Source organism: Sminthopsis crassicaudata, chromosome 1, assembly GCF_048593235.1.
Source record: "Sminthopsis crassicaudata isolate SCR6 chromosome 1, ASM4859323v1, whole genome shotgun sequence".
NCBI lineage: Eukaryota > Metazoa > Chordata > Mammalia > Dasyuromorphia > Dasyuridae > Sminthopsis > Sminthopsis crassicaudata.
The window spans coordinates 691,947,628-691,973,539 of record NC_133617.1 but is presented as its reverse complement, the minus strand read 5'-3'; the positions used below and the strand labels follow the sequence as shown (position 1 = coordinate 691,973,539).

Here is a 25,912-nt window from a genome sequence, read left to right as displayed (position 1 = left end):
AATTAAGTAGCAGCATTCTTGATACCATACCAAATGGATTTTTGTTGTTCAGTCATTTTAGTTGTGTCTAACTCTTCACGACCCTATTGGGGATTTTCTTGGCAAACATGCTAGAGTGGTTTGTCATTTCCTTCTCCAACCTATGGGGAAAGGAAGGCAAATATGGTAAGTGACTTTCTCAGGGTCATACATCTAATAAATGTCTGAGGCCAGATTTGAACTCAGAGTTTTCCTGACTTCAGGCCTGGCACTCTGTGCACTAGGGTATTACCTAGCCCATTCCAAAAGGGTTTTCCACTCCAAAGATCTCTTAGGAATGCCAGTCTCCTCTCCAATTGAGTTCCTTTTTGTTTTCAACCAGGTAGGAACAGTCAGTCAGTCTTATACCACTTCTTGTCCCACCTACCCTTAACTGTCTACACTGTATATTTTAGTAGGCACAGGTACTTGTACACATGGTCATCATCTCCAATTGTGCTGCTTCCCTTGTGTTTTCTGATTGCCCTGCCTTTCACCAACTGCCCATTGCAAGTACTTTCTAATGGTCATAGAATCAATCTCCTTTCCCTTTAGTCCAGGAGCATTGTATTTCAGAATAATCACTGGTCAGATAGGACTGACTCTTCTACTTAATAGACATATAAAATTAACTTGACTAATCGAGATTATGACTAAGAAAAATACCCTAAGCTTAATTCAATTTAATTTAATATATGAATAAAGTACCCACTGTGTCATACTGTAAGAGGCATTGGGGATACAAAGATGAAAATGATATAGCCTCCTGCTCTATTTGGGATAAGCCACTGAATGGGCTAGAGATACCTTAGGACATTGCAAAATGGCTCTTTCTCTCTCAGATCAGCTAACGGGTCCAAATCAAATTCTATAAATATGGATCATAGAATTTAGGACAGGAAGGGACTTTAGGAGTCATTTTGTCCAACCCTCTTATTTTACATATGAGAAAACTGAGTTCTAGAGAAGTGATGTGCCTTGTGAAGATAATTTGATAGTATAGGGAATAGAACATTGGATTTGGAGTCAGGAAGATTCAAGCTCTTTAGAGATTTAACAGCTCTGTGACCCTGGATAAGCTATTTAACTTCTCTTAGCCTCAGCTTTCTCTTCCTATGAAATGAGGATACTATTTACACCAAACTCCCCATGTAATTGTGAGGATCAGTTTAGATAATATATGTGAAGTAATTTTTAAATCTAAAAACACTATAAAAATACTAGTGATTGTTGGTGTTGTTTGAAGTCACACAGTGAGTCAGTTGCAGAGCTGAGACTAAATTCTAGTCTCTTGGATAAATCACTTCATTTTTCTCAGTATGATCTCCAGGGGCTCTTCCAGCTCTAAATTGTATGATTTTATGATCCTCTCTCCAGGATTCATATACTTTTGTCTTAAGCTAGGATATCTGCATTTCCACGTGGCAGAAATGCATGCAATTTATACTCCATATCAATAATATATGTTCAATAAATATTTGTTTGCCTCATTGCTTGTTATAGGCTAGAGAAAATTGGGCTTTGAGTACTTGGAAAAAGAGCATCTGATTATGGGGCTCTTTAAGAAGGATATTCTAGGTATTTATATCATTGTTGACCAGCTCTTTGGGGAAAATTGTTTAAATTTAACAGTTTTCATTTTTTCTTTCTCTAGCTTCAAGAATGGGTCTCTAATGAGAGAGAAGGTCCGAGATGAGTCTGCTTCAGGCTCATGGGAAGAGTTCTCCATAGCTCTACAATCCACTGAAATAGGAAATTGTGGAAATCTTGGTATGTTCTTCATGGGAAGACAGAACTCTTGGGATTGTTTTGATAGAAGCTGCATTTTCTGAGTCTAAGTAATTCATGTAGAATATAGAGGACTCAAGAGGATAGGATGAAGGAAACCTAATGCGTAATGTATGACTATCTTTTTTTCCCTTCTTTTTGGCAGTACTATAAGAAACTCTTAGCTTCTTCTAAAGCAGTGGGAGATTTTTCAGTCTGATGAGAACAGGGTAGAGATAAAGAGATTTCCTTGCTGCTTTTCTTTTGCATTATGTGAAAGAATTTATTAGCTACATATCTTAATTAACAATGGGAAATTCTCCTTCTACACTAGAATATATCTGTTGGGATGAGTGTTAGTTCATTTGGACTCAGCAGTGATACTTGGCAGCTAAAAAAACAAATAAAATCTTAGAAGTGATAGAGTGTAGAATCCTATCTTATTCAGCTCACTGAATGGGCAAAGGATACCATAGGAGTCCAGTACACATGGATTACTTTGGTTTTGGATGTTACATTTTAGGAAGGATATTGATCAGCTGGAGATCAGAAAGAGGAAGGTAAGTGGGATGCTGAAAGAAGTGCACATCTTAGAATATGAGGATATATTGAAATACATGAAAGATTTAGTTTAGGGAAGAAAAAACAGGAACATGACTGCTCTCCATGTGCTGATCAAGTTGATTGATTCTACTTTGTTCTAGAGGAGAGAACTAGGAACAATGGGTGCAAGCTGTATAGAGATAGTCCATCTCAATGAATGGAAAAAATATCTGAAAAGTGGAAAAAAAAAAGCTTTCACAAAGTGAAATGGACTATAAGGTGGAGGTTTCATTGTCATTAGAAGTCTTAATCAAAACATAGTTGATTGCTAAGGGGGAATATGATAGGGAATTTTTAATCAAGTTTGGTATTGGCTAAAAGTGTTTCTGAGGTGTCATTCAGCTCTGGGATTTTTGCATTCTATTAATCTACCAATCAGCAAGCATGTATTAAGTGCCTTCTTTATTCCTGGCACTGGGGTAGGCACCTAGGTTATAAAATTGTCACTGTAGTTCTAAGAAAGTTTTTGAAGGGAGATTAATATATATGAGTTCATCTTAAACTATACATGTTTTGTAAAAGTCACTCAATGAGAAGTTTCTGCCTTATTGCATTTAAGAGAAATGCTTCATTTCATATTTGATTTTGCATCAAGCAATTGTGTAAAGAATCTAATCTATATAATTTGTAAAATATCTATTGGAGACTTTGTTATTCCTCTCAAAAATTCTGGTTTCTCAGCATGCAATAATCAATTAATTTTAAAAATTACTTAGCACTTCTGATGTGCAGGATTCATTTTTGTGGGAATAAAAGCTAGATTGTAAGAGATTGAGTAGGGAGTGCCTGGTGAAAAGTGTAGATTTCAGTGAAGGCAGATTATTTTCTCTAGTAGTTTGTTGGGAAGGAAACAATGAATAGAATGACTGCTGGGTTTGATCAAATTTTGTCTCTGCCATTTATTATCTGTGTGACCATAAGTAAGTCAAATAAGCTTTCTGGGTCTCAGTTTTTTTTAAATCTCTAAAAGAAGGATGGCTTCTCATATTCCTCTATTTCTAAATGTGTCTCCTTTGATAGCTTAAAAGATACACACATACACACTCCTTTGAAACAAATTTTTAAAACATATATATATATATATATATATATATATATATATATATATATATATATTAGGATGGAAGAAACCAAAACATATTTATTGATGTTAGGGAAAGAGTCTATGGGGAGATATTAAAAATGGAAGAAAAATAAAGGATGGAAAATCAATCGAACTAAGGTCTTTAAGGATGCATGAAGGGAAGATAACCTGGGCAAGGATGAGAGTATAACCATTTCTTCTTCAGGCAGAGGGAAATATGAGTGGAGGAGGGTACAGAAGGAAATATTGATAGGAAGAGAATAGAATTTGAGTGAAGAAACTCAGGTTGGATGACCTGAATCCTCTCAGAATAACAAGAAGTGAAGCTGAGGTGATCACTGAGGTGATCACTGAGGTGGTAGTAGGTGGGGAATATGTGGAGAAGAATTTAAAGAAACATTTTGAAACAGCCATTGTAGGAAATGCTGTAGGGAATCAATTTGTCTATGAATAAAAGGTGTATTCTATCACTGATTGCATATATTTATTAGTTCTGTAATATAGGAGGTCTCATGGGCTGAGTTGTGTTCATTCCATCCAGTCTAGTCTATTATATTCAGATATAAAATTAAACATTACCTCTATAACATAATACACTCAGAAAATTAAAAGTCATCTCAGGTTAATTCAAACAATTTGTTGTGTTTTTAATCCCAATGAAGGTTTGATGGGTCTGGAATTTCATTAGTGTATTAAGCAGTGCAAATCACTATCCTTTCTCATCCTATGCAATTCTTTTCCATGTTTTCCCATAATTTTACATAGAAGGTGTAATCTGAGAAGGAAAAGCATTCTTTTTATGTTTAACTCTCTGGTGTATATATCAACTCTTTTTAAAATGTATCCTCAATAGAGTTTGATTGAATCATTCATTCAATAAACACATATTCAGCACTTACTTTGTCCAGCTCTGTGTTAGGTATTAAGAAGAGTTAAAACAAACAAACAAACCAAAACAACCCAACACATGAAAACCCAGAATTAGAAGAGAAGATGGAGTCATTCTAGTACAATCCATATTTGATTAGAAATTGCATTAACAAAATCCCTTACTGTTTTTTCAATCTTATAAGGCTATTATTGATGACATGGAATCTGCCACTTCCCAAGACAGACCCCTCTCCCACTTTTGGATAGCTCTAATAGTTATAAAATCTTTTCCTTACATTAAGTGTATTCTTCCTTTGTGAAATTTCCGTTTATTATTTAGTTTCTGATCCCCAAAAAGAACAAATTGAATTTTCTCTTCTATGTGTCAACCCCTTAGATACTTGAAGATGGCTGTCAGATAACTCTTAAGCCTTTCTTCTATAGGCTAACCACTCTTCTTCCTCCAGTAACTCTAACCAATTTACTTATGGAATGATCTTGAAGCTTTTCATTATCTTGGTTACTTTCTTTCTATGTTATGCAGCTTGCCAGTGTCAGTCAATCAGATAGTGAGTCTTTTTTCTCAACCTTCTGTTACCCAGACCATATTTCTTCATCTTATCCACAAAGATAACACAAAAATGCTTAATGAAATCTAAGTTGTATTCATTTGAGCTGGGACTAACAAGGATTTCAGAACAGTCCAGGAGGAGCTGGCAGAGGTAGGACAGAGAACAAGGGAATGGAGGAATGTGATCAACGTGTTTGGAGAATGCTAAGTTGGCCATTTTGGCTAGAAGGTAGTTATTAAATATGGAAAATGTAAAAAGAATCCTCTTCATTTCATCATTTGTGCAGCTGGTTTATTGTCAGAACTTTTTCTTTGGATCTATGAGCTGTTGTCAGTCCCTTACGTTTTACTGCCATCATCCCTACCACCTTCTCCTTCCCCACTCACTGGTATGCTCAAGGAATCCTTGAAATCATATTATATGGAGAGAGGTAACCCTGAATTTAAGAGGATTTCTCCTCTTGAATCTCATTTAATATCAAGACTTGATTCCCAAGGGTGTATGGAGCCCTTCTAGAGATACTGGAAAGAATGTCCATGTATCAGCAAATCACAGGGGTCAGATGTCAGGTTATTGAAAAAAAAGAGGGAGAAGCCTGATGGCTGAGAGTGTGATGGTTTGGAGGAAGCCAAACTTTGTAATACCGTAGAAGAAAAGAGACATTTTTCATTTTCTTCTTCTGTTCCAATTTGCCATTTTTCTAGGATCATAAAGAAATTGATGTGTTGTGTTGTTTTTTTTTTTTGACTACATAAGAACTAATCTTTTCTTGTACCTGTTTTAGGTTTTTATTTTGATGTGATGGAAATTACTCCAGAGACCACTGGACGTCACAGGTTTAATGCAGACAACAAGAAGGTACAGACTGGTGTTTGTAATTTTCCTAATATCACTTACCCTAAATCATTCTTAACAATATTATGTGCTTGATTTTGATTGAATTATCTATTAAGTTCTGCTGCTTCAACAGGCTTCCAGGCCTCTGCAAACCATTTTCTGTAATTTTAAGTTTTTTTTTTCCTAAGCAAAAATTCTATATAATCAGATATAATGTAACATGTTTAAATATCAAATACATAGATATTGACCAATAGATGATAGAGGTATAAAATGGATAGATGATTAGATAGAAGATAATAGATATAGATAGATTTAGGTTGTAGACAGGTAATGGATAGATAATAGATTATAGATATAGAGACTAATCAATGATAGATACAAATAGATAATAGATACATGATAGATGATATAATGAGAGAATAAATGGATATATATATATATATATATATAGTTAGGTGATACATATAGATAGAATAGACATAATATAGAGGATAGATCAATGATAGGTATAGATGAACAAAAGATAGATGATGTAGATAGAGGATAGATAGGAGATACATGATAAATCCATATAGAGTATATCCATCTAGATAAATAGGGGGAGGATAGATACATGGATAAAAAGATGGATAGATAGATAGATAATACATTTATTAAGCTCTTAATAGTTGTTAGCACTCTGCAAGCTCTGGGCATACGTATGAGCAAGAAAAGTCCCTGCTCTCAAGGAGCTCTCATATAATGGGGGAAAACAACACATAAAAGAATGTTGGAAATGTGGGGAGACAATGGCATGAAGGCTTGGGCCCTGCTGAAGTAAGGCAAAAGCTCACATATTAGGGAAGTCCAGGATTGTGGTAGAGGAAAGGAAGAAAATGAGCTGACATCAAGCAACATGGTAAGGAGACAATAGGGAATATTGTCTTAACTTGAATTATAAAGCAAATTATAATTTTCTCTGAATCAATTCAGGGCTCAGCACAATGCTAGGCACTTAATAAGTGGTCAGAAATACTTTCCAAATTAAAATGGATTTTCATAATCAAAGATGCCTTGCTTTTAAGAAGTCGTAAATAAGCTTTCTTAGGAATGCATAACCAGAAAAAAGAGACAGGCTTTTCATGCAGTAGGAGTGAGACCTAAGAAATTCACAGCCAAAATGCCTGCTCTAGTATCCACAATATTCTCCAAAAGAACTCTGGAGGACGGATGTAGGATAATGGGTGGATCCTTTATGGAGAATTTATAGGAAGATATTGAAAGGCAAGATGTGGATGGATTATAGTCTCCACCAGTAGAGGAAGCACTCTTTAAATCAGAGATCATCACACTGTCACTGACATAAAAAGCTATGAAAAAGACAGTATGTACCCAGGGACTTGACAGATGTTTATGTGCCTAATAAATACAAGATGTTAGTACCGAATATGTACTAAATATAACAATTTGCTTATATTAGATTTCATACTTTAAGTTATTTTTATAATCCTTAATTATCAAATTAAAAAAAGCTATATTTGAAAGTAAATTGGATTAATTCAATTTTCTCCTCAAGGACAGACATTAGATTTGGTTATCACTGTTCATAATGAAAACATAGACATTTGTGTGTAAATTTGCTCATTTGTCAGATTTTTGTCCTCTAATTTTTTACAAAGAGATGTTATTTCTGAGGCAAGTTTTAGAGTAATTGTTGGGGCTGGAGGATAAGCATTAGAAAATTTTCATTTGGCAATAGAAATTTTTTCTTATGTACCAGTTTAGAGGGTTTGCCATAGATTTGGGTTATATACTACTGTTTAGTACCCAAAAATTGTGTGTGTGTGTGTGTGTGTGTGTGTGTGTGTGTGTGTGTGTGTGAGAGAGAGAGAGAGAGAGAGAGAGAGAGAGAGAGAGAGAGAGAGAGAGAGAGAGAGAGAGAGAGAGAGAGAGAGAGAGAGGAGGGAAGGGAGGAAGGGAAGGACAGAGGGAGAGATAGATGGGTGTGTCTAGCTAAATTGTGAAATTGGGTGGCAATTATGGACTGCAGAACTATATTTACTGTGTTCCTTTTGTTTTTAAAAATTCAAACTAGCTTAGTGGTAGGGGAAACTTTATTTCTTTTATTTCTATTCTAATATAGGTAACAAATTTTCCTAAAAAGATAGAGATTCGAGCTTTGATTGAAGGTCAATTCATGGCCAAAAGGATTCATGCTGAAAAGCTGGGCTATAGAGTTGGTAAGTATAAGTATGGAAGGTTCAGGAGACTGCTCATAACATAACAAACAACAATGGATTTGACTTTTTTGTATAGAAAACAAAAGAAACTATTTCTTTTGTAGGAATGATGAGAAAAATCCCATTGACTAGAGTCATCATAAGCTGGGCTATCCTCCAAACTTATGGAGTTTACATTCTGGTGGTAGGGATGGGAGTAAAGTACAACATATGCATAGATATATATATCATAAAAATAGATTGATAAGAGGGAAAGTAATAACAATTTTGGATGGGAGTGCGAAGGATCATGGAAGACTTCATGGAGAAAATTGTACCTATGTTAAGACTTAAAAGAGAGAAGAATTCAGTGAGGTGGGAATGAATAGATGGTACATATCAAAATTTAGAAGAAAAACTTGTTCAATTGCATGGAAATGGGAGATGGAATATCAAGTTCAGAAAAAAGTTTGGAGTCCAGTTTATCTGGAGCAAGAAATAAGAACATAAGTAATCTAAGATTTCATGTGTTTATTGCTTTAAGTGACTTTGTTTTTCCATATGCATGTAGCTGACAAATCAGCAGAGAAAAAGAGCCAAGTTACTCCAGAATTCTTGTCTTCCAGGCTGATAAGAAATTGTATTAACTTTAGTTAAAAACAAAACAAAACAAAACAAAACAAAACAAAACAAAACAAAACAAAACAAAACCCCCCTAAAAAACTAATTATGTTATATCATCACTACCCCCTATTTTGGAAATATTTCTTTTGTGGAATAATTGAATTTTGCTGATACTCTTAGAAAGTTAAAAACTAGTTTTTTTTTTTTTTTCTTTTAATTTGGAGGATGAAATTCAATGCCATGGCTATAAATATCTGTGAAAGAGCCTGTTAATATAGAATATAGAGGTGCAATTTCACTAATCTAAAGCATGATGTGGCAGATAGAAAGCTTGATCTTGAGGTGGGAGTTCTGGGTTTAAATCACATTCTAGATACTTGCTAGCTATAAAAGGCTAGAGAAATATAATTAATGATCTTAGTTTTGGTTAATTGTGCTGTTATCTTATGATAATGTCTTTTAAGTGGAATAAAGAAGAATTTAATAGAAAAAAATTTAGAAACTCAGAAATACAAATATCTTTTTCTTTTAATGCCATAATAATTCAGATTTCTTCTCTGGTATGAAGAGAGAACCAAAAAATTTTATGTGGATTTTCCAGATTGCAGGGGCATTGCGATTTTAAGTGTTCATATTAATCTTCAGAAATGAACTTTTAAAAATAGAGCAATTTTCAGTCATTTAAAACTTAAGGTTTTGCATTTTAAGCCAAAGTGTAAAGAATCCATTTTGAACCCCGGAGAGCACAAGGGACAGTTATCAAACAAATCTATGTTGTAAAAGCATCTCAAAATATCTCTGTGATTTCTGAAAAGACTTAACAGGTAGAAAATGGCAACTTACCCTCGCAATCTCCAAGAATACATTCCTCATTGAAAATTGTCACCACATGCTAGTCTCTTTGGGTTTGATGATTTCAGGCTTTAGATTAAATCAGGGGCTAGTGTTGCTCCAGGTGCATTTGGGCCAATTTGTAGGTCCCAGACTGGACAACCATCAGCAGTAAACAGTGCTCAGCAAGCATCTTAAGTGCTGGTTAAACTGATTTTTGCGAAAAGCAAGCCATTTGGAAAAAGGAGAAAATTAAATCAACTGTTAGTATCAAAGCATACCATTTCAAAGATTTTTTTCCACAGTAAATTGATGGGGTTTTCAAAATTGATTAGTCAATTGACAAAGCCTAACTAGAGTTGACTTAAATCCTAGGATTCCTCGTGTTCTAATACAATGCTGAACCAAAAGATCAGATCATTCAGAAAAGGTTTGGCATGGTCTCCGATGGTTTTTGTTTTTTGTAACATGTGTCAATGATCTATTTAATCTTTTCTGTAAACACAGTCTTAAAGATAAAGCCTCAGGCCACTGTGCATCAATATTCTGAAAAACAGCAGTTCAAGCCAGTTTAAAACAAGTAGTAATTAAGCATCTACCATGTTCAGCATGAATACCTGCTTGTCCTCAAGGAGCATACAGTTATCCCTTCCATATTGGTGGTGGTTAGGGTCACTGGGTCCCTGCAATCTGGAAAATCCATGTAAATTTTTTGACCCTCACTTAGACCCAGAGGAATAGTCTGAATTATTAAGTTGTTAAAAATAAAATATATTGATATTATACGTATATGTTATATATTTTGGCATTTCTAAACTTTTTCTATGTTATATGCTGACTTTTACATGTAATCCATGGTTTTTGCAAAATGTCCCCCAAATTTCCATTTAATTTCTTATGATAATCTGAGATATATTAAACCATAATGAGGAAAGTTAGGGTGTGAAAGGGATAATTGCATATTTTATCTTAGGGAAAACTACATATACATAGATAATAAGTAAATATAGAATAGAGAGCCTGGATTCTGGTTTGATTTGATCATTTGCCTTCTCAGCCATGTGAAGTTCATATAGTTTGCTCCAAGTACTCTTTTTAGAGGGCACATTAAAAACATGAAATGCCATACAAATATTTAATAATAATAAAGAATTTATCAGTTTCACTAATGGAAAAAATCTTCTTGGTTTATTTCTCTACCAGTTGAAAATAAATGTGGACATTCCAGGTAAAACAGCCTTTTATCCTGTTTATAGTCTTTTTTTTTTTTTAAGTTTTATTGATAGCTTTAGTTTTTAGGTCACATTCATTTCTGGTTACTAACCAATTCCTCCCACCTACTATCTGGAATAGAACCCTCCCTTGTAACAATAAAAAAGCTATTCAGCAAAAACAACCTATCTAGTGACTCTCTTGATGTATGCGGCACTATCCTCAGAGTGCCCCTCCTCTCCATTGAGGAGAGAGAAATGTATTTTATTACATGCTTTTCCTGTTCTTGTGCACAGTCTTGAAATGTTTTCATGGCTGTGAATTTCCATGCATTGTAAACATCCAAGGTCATTTTGCTCCTTTTGTTGGAACATAAGGAACATAACAGCTCTTCTGCTTGGCATCTGTGGCTCACAGTAGTCCCAGTTCACATTGGACTCATCCAAGCCCTACAGCAGGCGGGTTTTCTCTTCCATTGTGCATCTCTATTGAAGTACCAGTTTTATGTTTTGGGATGAATTGATCTGCCATTGCAAACAACCCATCCATTTAGCGTAACATCTGGTTTCTTTGTACCCTCAGCAAATTTGATGAGCTTACTCTCTGCCTTTATCTAAGTCATTGATGAAAACATTAAACAAGTTTGGGTCCCTGGGGCACTCCCCAGAAGACCTCCTAAATTCTTCATTTGGTTCTAAATCCATCTGACCATAGTATATCCATATCTCTCCATCTTCTCCACAAACATAAAATTAAATATTTTATTGAAAGATTTGCATAAATCTAGGTAACCTATAGTCACATGATAACATTCCTCATTTATTAGTCTAGACCTGTTTTTGATGAAGCAACATAATCAGTTTCCTCTTTACTATGTCCACTAACCATCTCTTCCAGGATGCATTCTAGAATTTCTCCAGGAATTAAGGTGAAACTCACTGAGTCCTAGTTTGTAGTCTGTTCTCTTCCTTTTATTGAAAATCAGGATATTTGCCTTTTGCTGATCTTCTGTTTTCCATGATCTTTCAGATATCACTTACAGCAGTTCTTCAATCTCATCAGCAGTAGTTATTTCATGTAGTTCACTTAGGCCAAGGGACTTGAATTCATCAAGGGCAGTGAGATTCTTTCTTATAAGCATCTTACTTATCTTTTCTATCAGCTTCAAGTTGCTCATTTTTGTTTCATTATTTTTAAAGTTATTCCCCTTTACAAAAAAACCTGGTTTTTCATTGTTTTAAAAAATTGTTCTATACTTTAACATATTTGACATGTATGGGACTACCTGCCATCTAGGGGAGAGGGTGGAGGAAAGAAGGGGAAAAGTTGGAACAGAAGTTTTTGCAAGGGTCAGTGTTGAAAAATTTCCCATGTATATGTTTTGTCAGTAAAAAGCTATTAAAAATTGTTTGATGGAGAGGACAAGGAAGGAACAATGGAAGGGAAAAACAACAAATGCTTGTAAAAAACCTTTAAAAAAATTAAGAAATTCTTCTCTCTCTTGTCAGTTAAACTCATCTTATCTATTCAGGCTAAGGTCCTATTCCTTCTTTGGTCCTCCTTTTTCTCCCAATATGACTTAATTAAGCCCTTTCATTGTACTTAGCCCCCCTTAACAGTTTTAGCTCATTCTTTAGCATTCCTAACATTTTTTATAGGATCATACCATATTCTTATATTCATCTTCTATTTTCTGGCACCATTTACATTTTCTATATATTTCTTTTTAATAATCTAAGTTGGTGGGTGCTTCTGTCCATCATTGATCAATAGGATCTGAGTTAAATCTTCTTTATGTTGAAGATTTCCACTTCCATCAGAATACATCCTCATACAGTATCATTGTTGAAATGTACAATGATCTCCTGGTTCTGCTCATTTCACTCAGCATCAGTTGATGTAAGTCTCTCCGAGCCTCTCTGTATTCCTCCTGCTGGTCATTTCTTACAGAACAATAATATTCCATAACATTCATCCATAATTTACCAAACCATTCTCCAATTGATGGACATCCGTTCATTTTCCAGTTTCTAACCACTGCAAAAAGGGCTGCCACAAACATTTTGGCACATACAAGTTCCTTTCCCTTTTTTAGTATTTCTTTGGGATATAAGCCCAGTAGTAGCACTCTATGCATTTGTTTTGAAAATAAAAAGCAAAAAAATAATCGAAGTAACTAAAAATAAATAAAAATAAATTTGTGATCTATGGTGTTTAAAGTGAATTTGCAGTTCTAATGTTCATGAATTTATGTATTTGTGTATTCAGGGGCTGAGTAGGGAGAGAATGGGGGAAATAAGGCTATAGTTTATATGATGAGAAGCTGGAATCATGTTTCTTCTGTATTTTAACGGCTTAAAATAATTGAAGATGCTTTTTTAAAACAGAATTAATATTTCACGATGGTCATAATTGCCTTCCTCACACTTTCTGTGGTAGAAGTTTAACTGTTGCTCTTATTGCTTAGGTCAGCCTTGGCACCAGTGATACACTGTTTCTCTGGATCAAGGAGCCAACCCCTGCTTTAGAAGGCCACATCTTCTGCAACCCTGTTAATTCTCAAGAATACATGGCCCTTTTGTGGTAGGTTATTGTTGTTTTATGGTCTGAAAATGGCAGATTTGCTTTCATTTTTGGGTTAAATTGTAAACTGAAACCTAATACACAAAATCTCTAAGATTTGGAGGTTTGCCTAAACGAATTCCCTCAAAGAATGGTTCCAGCCCTCATAGATCCTATGGTCTCATAGGAAGATATGACAGATACAGAAATAGCTAGGCTAACAAAATAACCCAATATCCAAGATAAGTATATTATGTTCATTTGTATCACTTTTTTTTCATGTATTTTGTAATCCCCAGTGAAATGTCATCTCCTTGAAGAAAAGAGTATGTCTGTTAACCTTATGTATTTGTTTAAAATAGCATTTTATTTCCCCCCAATTTCTGGTAAACATTTCCAACATTTTTTTAAATTTTGAGTTCCAAATTCTCTCCCTCCTTCTTTTCTCTCCCCAGTCCTTGAGAAGCTATCTAATAAAAGCGATACATGTGAATCTTATGTATTAAGTCAGTGCTTAATATAGTCTAATATATAGGTACAGAATACATATATTTGGAATGTCTGGCAGAGTAAGTAATTAATAATACTCTTGCAGTCCAAAGTCCAGAAACTCTGAGTTTGTAGGGACCAAGTTCACTTTTTTTTGGTTTATTTATTCCATCCCAATGTAGCTCAGCCTGGCCAGACCACACCGGGATGAAATGTGTGAGATTATAGCCCAAAATGAGACTTACAAAGTAGGGTAGCAAAGTAATTTTTTAAAAATTGAATTAAGTAGCAGCATTCTTGATACCATACCAAATGGATTTTTGTTGTTCAGTCATTTTAGTTGTGTCTAACTCTTCACGACCCTATTGGGGATTTTCTTGGCAAACATGCTAGAGTGGTTTGTCATTTCCTTCTCCAACCTATGGGGAAAGGAAGGCAAATATGGTAAGTGACTTTCTCAGGGTCATACATCTAATAAATGTCTGAGGCCAGATTTGAACTCAGAGTTTTCCTGACTTCAGGCCTGGCACTCTGTGCACTAGGGTATTACCTAGCCCATTCCAAAAGGGTTTTCCACTCCAAAGATCTCTTAGGAATGCCAGTCTCCTCTCCAATTGAGTTCCTTTTTGTTTTCAACCAGGTAGGAACAGTCAGTCAGTCTTATACCACTTCTTGTCCCACCTACCCTTAACTGTCTACACTGTATATTTTAGTAGGCACAGGTACTTGTACACATGGTCATCATCTCCAATTGTGCTGCTTCCCTTGTGTTTTCTGATTGCCCTGCCTTTCACCAACTGCCCATTGCAAGTACTTTCTAATGGTCATAGAATCAATCTCCTTTCCCTTTAGTCCAGGAGCATTGTATTTCAGAATAATCACTGGTCAGATAGGACTGACTCTTCTACTTAATAGACATATAAAATTAACTTGACTAATCGAGATTATGACTAAGAAAAATACCCTAAGCTTAATTCAATTTAATTTAATATATGAATAAAGTACCCACTGTGTCATACTGTAAGAGGCATTGGGGATACAAAGATGAAAATGATATAGCCTCCTGCTCTATTTGGGATAAGCCACTGAATGGGCTAGAGATACCTTAGGACATTGCAAAATGGCTCTTTCTCTCTCAGATCAGCTAACGGGTCCAAATCAAATTCTATAAATATGGATCATAGAATTTAGGACAGGAAGGGACTTTAGGAGTCATTTTGTCCAACCCTCTTATTTTACATATGAGAAAACTGAGTTCTAGAGAAGTGATGTGCCTTGTGAAGATAATTTGATAGTATAGGGAATAGAACATTGGATTTGGAGTCAGGAAGATTCAAGCTCTTTAGAGATTTAACAGCTCTGTGACCCTGGATAAGCTATTTAACTTCTCTTAGCCTCAGCTTTCTCTTCCTATGAAATGAGGATACTATTTACACCAAACTCCCCATGTAATTGTGAGGATCAGTTTAGATAATATATGTGAAGTAATTTTTAAATCTAAAAACACTATAAAAATACTAGTGATTGTTGGTGTTGTTTGAAGTCACACAGTGAGTCAGTTGCAGAGCTGAGACTAAATTCTAGTCTCTTGGATAAATCACTTCATTTTTCTCAGTATGATCTCCAGGGGCTCTTCCAGCTCTAAATTGTATGATTTTATGATCCTCTCTCCAGGATTCATATACTTTTGTCTTAAGCTAGGATATCTGCATTTCCACGTGGCAGAAATGCATGCAATTTATACTCCATATCAATAATATATGTTCAATAAATATTTGTTTGCCTCATTGCTTGTTATAGGCTAGAGAAAATTGGGCTTTGAGTACTTGGAAAAAGAGCATCTGATTATGGGGCTCTTTAAGAAGGATATTCTAGGTATTTATATCATTGTTGACCAGCTCTTTGGGGAAAATTGTTTAAATTTAACAGTTTTCATTTTTTCTTTCTCTAGCTTCAAGAATGGGTCTCTAATGAGAGAGAAGGTCCGAGATGAGTCTGCTTCAGGCTCATGGGAAGAGTTCTCCATAGCTCTACAATCCACTGAAATAGGAAATTGTGGAAATCTTGGTATGTTCTTCATGGGAAGACAGAACTCTTGGGATTGTTTTGATAGAAGCTGCATTTTCTGAGTCTAAGTAATTCATGTAGAATATAGAGGACTCAAGAGGATAGGATGAAGGAAACCTAATGCGTAATGTATGACTATCTTTTTTTCCCTTCTTTTTGGCAGTACTATAAGAAACTCTTAGCTTCTTCTAAAGCAGTGGGAGATTTTTCAGTCTGATGAGAACAGGGTAGAGATAAAGAGATTTCCTTGCTGCTTTTCTTTTGCATTATGTGAAAGAATTTATTAGCTACATATCTTAATTAACAATGGGAAATTCTCCTTCTACACTAGAATATATCTGTTGGGATGAGTGTTAGTTCATTTGGACTCAGCAGTGATACTTGGCAGCTAAAAAAACAAATAAAATCTTAGAAGTGATAGAGTGTAGAATCCTATCTTATTCAGCTCACTGAATGGGCAAAGGATACCATAGGAGTCCAGTACACATGGATTACTTTGGTTTTGGATGTTACATTTTAGGAAGGATATTGATCAGCTGGAGATCAGAAAGAGGAAGGTAAGTGGGATGCTGAAAGAAGTGCACATCTTAGAATATGAGGATATATTGAAATACATGAAAGATTTAGTTTAGGGAAGAAAAAACAGGAACATGACTGCTCTCCATGTGCTGATCAAGTTGATTGATTCTACTTTGTTCTAGAGGAGAGAACTAGGAACAATGGGTGCAAGCTGTATAGAGATAGTCCATCTCAATGAATGGAAAAAATATCTGAAAAGTGGAAAAAAAAAAGCTTTCACAAAGTGAAATGGACTATAAGGTGGAGGTTTCATTGTCATTAGAAGTCTTAATCAAAACATAGTTGATTGCTAAGGGGGAATATGATAGGGAATTTTTAATCAAGTTTGGTATTGGCTAAAAGTGTTTCTGAGGTGTCATTCAGCTCTGGGATTTTTGCATTCTATTAATCTACCAATCAGCAAGCATGTATTAAGTGCCTTCTTTATTCCTGGCACTGGGGTAGGCACCTAGGTTATAAAATTGTCACTGTAGTTCTAAGAAAGTTTTTGAAGGGAGATTAATATATATGAGTTCATCTTAAACTATACATGTTTTGTAAAAGTCACTCAATGAGAAGTTTCTGCCTTATTGCATTTAAGAGAAATGCTTCATTTCATATTTGATTTTGCATCAAGCAATTGTGTAAAGAATCTAATCTATATAATTTGTAAAATATCTATTGGAGACTTTGTTATTCCTCTCAAAAATTCTGGTTTCTCAGCATGCAATAATCAATTAATTTTAAAAATTACTTAGCACTTCTGATGTGCAGGATTCATTTTTGTGGGAATAAAAGCTAGATTGTAAGAGATTGAGTAGGGAGTGCCTGGTGAAAAGTGTAGATTTCAGTGAAGGCAGATTATTTTCTCTAGTAGTTTGTTGGGAAGGAAACAATGAATAGAATGACTGCTGGGTTTGATCAAATTTTGTCTCTGCCATTTATTATCTGTGTGACCATAAGTAAGTCAAATAAGCTTTCTGGGTCTCAGTTTTTTTTAAATCTCTAAAAGAAGGATGGCTTCTCATATTCCTCTATTTCTAAATGTGTCTCCTTTGATAGCTTAAAAGATACACACATACACACTCCTTTGAAACAAATTTTTAAAACATATATATATATATATATATATATATATATATATATATATATATATATTAGGATGGAAGAAACCAAAACATATTTATTGATGTTAGGGAAAGAGTCTATGGGGAGATATTAAAAATGGAAGAAAAATAAAGGATGGAAAATCAATCGAACTAAGGTCTTTAAGGATGCATGAAGGGAAGATAACCTGGGCAAGGATGAGAGTATAACCATTTCTTCTTCAGGCAGAGGGAAATATGAGTGGAGGAGGGTACAGAAGGAAATATTGATAGGAAGAGAATAGAATTTGAGTGAAGAAACTCAGGTTGGATGACCTGAATCCTCTCAGAATAACAAGAAGTGAAGCTGAGGTGATCACTGAGGTGATCACTGAGGTGGTAGTAGGTGGGGAATATGTGGAGAAGAATTTAAAGAAACATTTTGAAACAGCCATTGTAGGAAATGCTGTAGGGAATCAATTTGTCTATGAATAAAAGGTGTATTCTATCACTGATTGCATATATTTATTAGTTCTGTAATATAGGAGGTCTCATGGGCTGAGTTGTGTTCATTCCATCCAGTCTAGTCTATTATATTCAGATATAAAATTAAACATTACCTCTATAACATAATACACTCAGAAAATTAAAAGTCATCTCAGGTTAATTCAAACAATTTGTTGTGTTTTTAATCCCAATGAAGGTTTGATGGGTCTGGAATTTCATTAGTGTATTAAGCAGTGCAAATCACTATCCTTTCTCATCCTATGCAATTCTTTTCCATGTTTTCCCATAATTTTACATAGAAGGTGTAATCTGAGAAGGAAAAGCATTCTTTTTATGTTTAACTCTCTGGTGTATATATCAACTCTTTTTAAAATGTATCCTCAATAGAGTTTGATTGAATCATTCATTCAATAAACACATATTCAGCACTTACTTTGTCCAGCTCTGTGTTAGGTATTAAGAAGAGTTAAAACAAACAAACAAACCAAAACAACCCAACACATGAAAACCCAGAATTAGAAGAGAAGATGGAGTCATTCTAGTACAATCCATATTTGATTAGAAATTGCATTAACAAAATCCCTTACTGTTTTTTCAATCTTATAAGGCTATTATTGATGACATGGAATCTGCCACTTCCCAAGACAGACCCCTCTCCCACTTTTGGATAGCTCTAATAGTTATAAAATCTTTTCCTTACATTAAGTGTATTCTTCCTTTGTGAAATTTCCGTTTATTATTTAGTTTCTGATCCCCAAAAAGAACAAATTGAATTTTCTCTTCTATGTGTCAACCCCTTAGATACTTGAAGATGGCTGTCAGATAACTCTTAAGCCTTTCTTCTATAGGCTAACCACTCTTCTTCCTCCAGTAACTCTAACCAATTTACTTATGGAATGATCTTGAAGCTTTTCATTATCTTGGTTACTTTCTTTCTATGTTATGCAGCTTGCCAGTGTCAGTCAATCAGATAGTGAGTCTTTTTTCTCAACCTTCTGTTACCCAGACCATATTTCTTCATCTTATCCACAAAGATAACACAAAAATGCTTAATGAAATCTAAGTTGTATTCATTTGAGCTGGGACTAACAAGGATTTCAGAACAGTCCAGGAGGAGCTGGCAGAGGTAGGACAGAGAACAAGGGAATGGAGGAATGTGATCAACGTGTTTGGAGAATGCTAAGTTGGCCATTTTGGCTAGAAGGTAGTTATTAAATATGGAAAATGTAAAAAGAATCCTCTTCATTTCATCATTTGTGCAGCTGGTTTATTGTCAGAACTTTTTCTTTGGATCTATGAGCTGTTGTCAGTCCCTTACGTTTTACTGCCATCATCCCTACCACCTTCTCCTTCCCCACTCACTGGTATGCTCAAGGAATCCTTGAAATCATATTATATGGAGAGAGGTAACCCTGAATTTAAGAGGATTTCTCCTCTTGAATCTCATTTAATATCAAGACTTGATTCCCAAGGGTGTATGGAGCCCTTCTAGAGATACTGGAAAGAATGTCCATGTATCAGCAAATCACAGGGGTCAGATGTCAGGTTATTGAAAAAAAAGAGGGAGAAGCCTGATGGCTGAGAGTGTGATGGTTTGGAGGAAGCCAAACTTTGTAATACCGTAGAAGAAAAGAGACATTTTTCATTTTCTTCTTCTGTTCCAATTTGCCATTTTTCTAGGATCATAAAGAAATTGATGTGTTGTGTTGTTTTTTTTTTTTGACTACATAAGAACTAATCTTTTCTTGTACCTGTTTTAGGTTTTTATTTTGATGTGATGGAAATTACTCCAGAGACCACTGGACGTCACAGGTTTAATGCAGACAACAAGAAGGTACAGACTGGTGTTTGTAATTTTCCTAATATCACTTACCCTAAATCATTCTTAACAATATTATGTGCTTGATTTTGATTGAATTATCTATTAAGTTCTGCTGCTTCAACAGGCTTCCAGGCCTCTGCAAACCATTTTCTGTAATTTTAAGTTTTTTTTTTCCTAAGCAAAAATTCTATATAATCAGATATAATGTAACATGTTTAAATATCAAATACATAGATATTGACCAATAGATGATAGAGGTATAAAATGGATAGATGATTAGATAGAAGATAATAGATATAGATAGATTTAGGTTGTAGACAGGTAATGGATAGATAATAGATTATAGATATAGAGACTAATCAATGATAGATACAAATAGATAATAGATACATGATAGATGATATAATGAGAGAATAAATGGATATATATATATATATATATATAGTTAGGTGATACATATAGATAGAATAGACATAATATAGAGGATAGATCAATGATAGGTATAGATGAACAAAAGATAGATGATGTAGATAGAGGATAGATAGGAGATACATGATAAATCCATATAGAGTATATCCATCTAGATAAATAGGGGGAGGATAGATACATGGATAAAAAGATGGATAGATAGATAGATAATACATTTATTAAGCTCTTAATAGTTGTTAGCACTCTGCAAGCTCTGGGCATACGTATGAGCAAGAAAAGTCCCTGCTCTCAAGGAGCTCTCATATAATGGGGGAAAACAACACATAAAAGAATGTTGGAAATGTGGGGAGACAATGGCATGAAGGCTTGGGCCCTGCTGAAGTAAGGCAAAAGCTCACATATTAGGGAAGTCCAGGATTGTGGTAGAGGAAAGGAAGAAAATGAGCTGACATCAAGCAACATGGTAAGGAGACAATAGGGAATATTGTCTTAACTTGAATTATAAAGCAAATTATAATTTTCTCTGAATCAATTCAGGGCTCAGCACAATGCTAGGCACTTAATAAGTGGTCAGAAATACTTTCCAAATTAAAATGGATTTTCATAATCAAAGATGCCTTGCTTTTAAGAAGTCGTAAATAAGCTTTCTTAGGAATGCATAACCAGAAAAAAGAGACAGGCTTTTCATGCAGTAGGAGTGAGACCTAAGAAATTCACAGCCAAAATGCCTGCTCTAGTATCCACAATATTCTCCAAAAGAACTCTGGAGGACGGATGTAGGATAATGGGTGGATCCTTTATGGAGAATTTATAGGAAGATATTGAAAGGCAAGATGTGGATGGATTATAGTCTCCACCAGTAGAGGAAGCACTCTTTAAATCAGAGATCATCACACTGTCACTGACATAAAAAGCTATGAAAAAGACAGTATGTACCCAGGGACTTGACAGATGTTTATGTGCCTAATAAATACAAGATGTTAGTACCGAATATGTACTAAATATAACAATTTGCTTATATTAGATTTCATACTTTAAGTTATTTTTATAATCCTTAATTATCAAATTAAAAAAAGCTATATTTGAAAGTAAATTGGATTAATTCAATTTTCTCCTCAAGGACAGACATTAGATTTGGTTATCACTGTTCATAATGAAAACATAGACATTTGTGTGTAAATTTGCTCATTTGTCAGATTTTTGTCCTCTAATTTTTTACAAAGAGATGTTATTTCTGAGGCAAGTTTTAGAGTAATTGTTGGGGCTGGAGGATAAGCATTAGAAAATTTTCATTTGGCAATAGAAATTTTTTCTTATGTACCAGTTTAGAGGGTTTGCCATAGATTTGGGTTATATACTACTGTTTAGTACCCAAAAATTGTGTGTGTGTGTGTGTGTGTGTGTGTGTGTGTGTGTGTGTGTGAGAGAGAGAGAGAGAGAGAGAGAGAGAGAGAGAGAGAGAGAGAGAGAGAGAGAGAGAGAGAGAGAGAGAGAGAGAGAGAGAGGAGGGAAGGGAGGAAGGGAAGGACAGAGGGAGAGATAGATGGGTGTGTCTAGCTAAATTGTGAAATTGGGTGGCAATTATGGACTGCAGAACTATATTTACTGTGTTCCTTTTGTTTTTAAAAATTCAAACTAGCTTAGTGGTAGGGGAAACTTTATTTCTTTTATTTCTATTCTAATATAGGTAACAAATTTTCCTAAAAAGATAGAGATTCGAGCTTTGATTGAAGGTCAATTCATGGCCAAAAGGATTCATGCTGAAAAGCTGGGCTATAGAGTTGGTAAGTATAAGTATGGAAGGTTCAGGAGACTGCTCATAACATAACAAACAACAATGGATTTGACTTTTTTGTATAGAAAACAAAAGAAACTATTTCTTTTGTAGGAATGATGAGAAAAATCCCATTGACTAGAGTCATCATAAGCTGGGCTATCCTCCAAACTTATGGAGTTTACATTCTGGTGGTAGGGATGGGAGTAAAGTACAACATATGCATAGATATATATATCATAAAAATAGATTGATAAGAGGGAAAGTAATAACAATTTTGGATGGGAGTGCGAAGGATCATGGAAGACTTCATGGAGAAAATTGTACCTATGTTAAGACTTAAAAGAGAGAAGAATTCAGTGAGGTGGGAATGAATAGATGGTACATATCAAAATTTAGAAGAAAAACTTGTTCAATTGCATGGAAATGGGAGATGGAATATCAAGTTCAGAAAAAAGTTTGGAGTCCAGTTTATCTGGAGCAAGAAATAAGAACATAAGTAATCTAAGATTTCATGTGTTTATTGCTTTAAGTGACTTTGTTTTTCCATATGCATGTAGCTGACAAATCAGCAGAGAAAAAGAGCCAAGTTACTCCAGAATTCTTGTCTTCCAGGCTGATAAGAAATTGTATTAACTTTAGTTAAAAACAAAACAAAACAAAACAAAACAAAACAAAACAAAACAAAACAAAACAAAACCCCCCTAAAAAACTAATTATGTTATATCATCACTACCCCCTATTTTGGAAATATTTCTTTTGTGGAATAATTGAATTTTGCTGATACTCTTAGAAAGTTAAAAACTAGTTTTTTTTTTTTTTTCTTTTAATTTGGAGGATGAAATTCAATGCCATGGCTATAAATATCTGTGAAAGAGCCTGTTAATATAGAATATAGAGGTGCAATTTCACTAATCTAAAGCATGATGTGGCAGATAGAAAGCTTGATCTTGAGGTGGGAGTTCTGGGTTTAAATCACATTCTAGATACTTGCTAGCTATAAAAGGCTAGAGAAATATAATTAATGATCTTAGTTTTGGTTAATTGTGCTGTTATCTTATGATAATGTCTTTTAAGTGGAATAAAGAAGAATTTAATAGAAAAAAATTTAGAAACTCAGAAATACAAATATCTTTTTCTTTTAATGCCATAATAATTCAGATTTCTTCTCTGGTATGAAGAGAGAACCAAAAAATTTTATGTGGATTTTCCAGATTGCAGGGGCATTGCGATTTTAAGTGTTCATATTAATCTTCAGAAATGAACTTTTAAAAATAGAGCAATTTTCAGTCATTTAAAACTTAAGGTTTTGCATTTTAAGCCAAAGTGTAAAGAATCCATTTTGAACCCCGGAGAGCACAAGGGACAGTTATCAAACAAATCTATGTTGTAAAAGCATCTCAAAATATCTCTGTGATTTCTGAAAAGACTTAACAGGTAGAAAATGGCAACTTACCCTCGCAATCTCCAAGAATACATTCCTCATTGAAAATTGTCACCACATGCTAGTCTCTTTGGGTTTGATGATTTCAGGCTTTAGATTAAATCAGGGGCTAGTGTTGCTCCAGGTGCATTTGGGCCAATTTGTAGGTCCCAGACTGGACAACCATCAGCAGTAAACAGTGCTCAGCAAGCATCTTAAGTGCTGGTTAAACTGATTTTTGCGAAAAGCAAGCCATTTGGAAAAAGGAGAAAATTAAATCAACTGTTAGTATCAAAGCATACCATTTCAAAGATTTTTTTCCACAGTAAATTGATGGGGTTTTCAAAATTGATTAGTCAATTGACAAAGCCTAACTAGAGTTGACTTAAATCCTAGGATTCCTCGTGTTCTAATACAATGCTGAACCAAAAGATCAGATCATTCAGAAAAGGTTTGGCATGGTCTCCGATGGTTTTTGTTTTTTGTAACATGTGTCAATGATCTATTTAATCTTTTCTGTAAACACAGTCTTAAAGATAAAGCCTCAGGCCACTGTGCATCAATATTCTGAAAAACAGCAGTTCAAGCCAGTTTAAAACAAGTAGTAATTAAGCATCTACCATGTTCAGCATGAATACCTGCTTGTCCTCAAGGAGCATACAGTTATCCCTTCCATATTGGTGGTGGTTAGGGTCACTGGGTCCCTGCAATCTGGAAAATCCATGTAAATTTTTTGACCCTCACTTAGACCCAGAGGAATAGTCTGAATTATTAAGTTGTTAAAAATAAAATATATTGATATTATACGTATATGTTATATATTTTGGCATTTCTAAACTTTTTCTATGTTATATGCTGACTTTTACATGTAATCCATGGTTTTTGCAAAATGTCCCCCAAATTTCCATTTAATTTCTTATGATAATCTGAGATATATTAAACCATAATGAGGAAAGTTAGGGTGTGAAAGGGATAATTGCATATTTTATCTTAGGGAAAACTACATATACATAGATAATAAGTAAATATAGAATAGAGAGCCTGGATTCTGGTTTGATTTGATCATTTGCCTTCTCAGCCATGTGAAGTTCATATAGTTTGCTCCAAGTACTCTTTTTAGAGGGCACATTAAAAACATGAAATGCCATACAAATATTTAATAATAATAAAGAATTTATCAGTTTCACTAATGGAAAAAATCTTCTTGGTTTATTTCTCTACCAGTTGAAAATAAATGTGGACATTCCAGGTAAAACAGCCTTTTATCCTGTTTATAGTCTTTTTTTTTTTTTAAGTTTTATTGATAGCTTTAGTTTTTAGGTCACATTCATTTCTGGTTACTAACCAATTCCTCCCACCTACTATCTGGAATAGAACCCTCCCTTGTAACAATAAAAAAGCTATTCAGCAAAAACAACCTATCTAGTGACTCTCTTGATGTATGCGGCACTATCCTCAGAGTGCCCCTCCTCTCCATTGAGGAGAGAGAAATGTATTTTATTACATGCTTTTCCTGTTCTTGTGCACAGTCTTGAAATGTTTTCATGGCTGTGAATTTCCATGCATTGTAAACATCCAAGGTCATTTTGCTCCTTTTGTTGGAACATAAGGAACATAACAGCTCTTCTGCTTGGCATCTGTGGCTCACAGTAGTCCCAGTTCACATTGGACTCATCCAAGCCCTACAGCAGGCGGGTTTTCTCTTCCATTGTGCATCTCTATTGAAGTACCAGTTTTATGTTTTGGGATGAATTGATCTGCCATTGCAAACAACCCATCCATTTAGCGTAACATCTGGTTTCTTTGTACCCTCAGCAAATTTGATGAGCTTACTCTCTGCCTTTATCTAAGTCATTGATGAAAACATTAAACAAGTTTGGGTCCCTGGGGCACTCCCCAGAAGACCTCCTAAATTCTTCATTTGGTTCTAAATCCATCTGACCATAGTATATCCATATCTCTCCATCTTCTCCACAAACATAAAATTAAATATTTTATTGAAAGATTTGCATAAATCTAGGTAACCTATAGTCACATGATAACATTCCTCATTTATTAGTCTAGACCTGTTTTTGATGAAGCAACATAATCAGTTTCCTCTTTACTATGTCCACTAACCATCTCTTCCAGGATGCATTCTAGAATTTCTCCAGGAATTAAGGTGAAACTCACTGAGTCCTAGTTTGTAGTCTGTTCTCTTCCTTTTATTGAAAATCAGGATATTTGCCTTTTGCTGATCTTCTGTTTTCCATGATCTTTCAGATATCACTTACAGCAGTTCTTCAATCTCATCAGCAGTAGTTATTTCATGTAGTTCACTTAGGCCAAGGGACTTGAATTCATCAAGGGCAGTGAGATTCTTTCTTATAAGCATCTTACTTATCTTTTCTATCAGCTTCAAGTTGCTCATTTTTGTTTCATTATTTTTAAAGTTATTCCCCTTTACAAAAAAACCTGGTTTTTCATTGTTTTAAAAAATTGTTCTATACTTTAACATATTTGACATGTATGGGACTACCTGCCATCTAGGGGAGAGGGTGGAGGAAAGAAGGGGAAAAGTTGGAACAGAAGTTTTTG

At 34.7% G+C, this 25,912-nt stretch overlaps 1 protein-coding gene across 3 annotated transcripts in view; it reads left to right on the top strand.

Moving 5' to 3' along the window:
• The window catches only part of XYLB (xylulokinase), a 242,523-nt gene that overhangs the window by 113,376 nt on the left and 103,235 nt on the right, over nucleotides 1–25,912 (top strand). Inside the window, exons 12-15 of one of the 3 annotated variants that reach the window (XM_074283633.1) lie at nucleotides 13,087–13,202; nucleotides 15,622–15,737; nucleotides 19,648–19,721; nucleotides 21,826–21,922. In XM_074283633.1, the coding sequence (XP_074139734.1) occupies nucleotides 13,087–13,202; nucleotides 15,622–15,737; nucleotides 19,648–19,721; nucleotides 21,826–21,922 (403 nt within the window). Of the gene's footprint in view, nucleotides 1–1,672; nucleotides 1,789–5,698; nucleotides 5,773–7,876; nucleotides 7,974–13,086; nucleotides 13,203–15,621; nucleotides 15,738–19,647; nucleotides 19,722–21,825; nucleotides 21,923–25,912 lie in introns of all 3 variants that reach the window. The other 2 variants (XM_074283631.1, XM_074283632.1) reach the window with 2 other exon arrangements.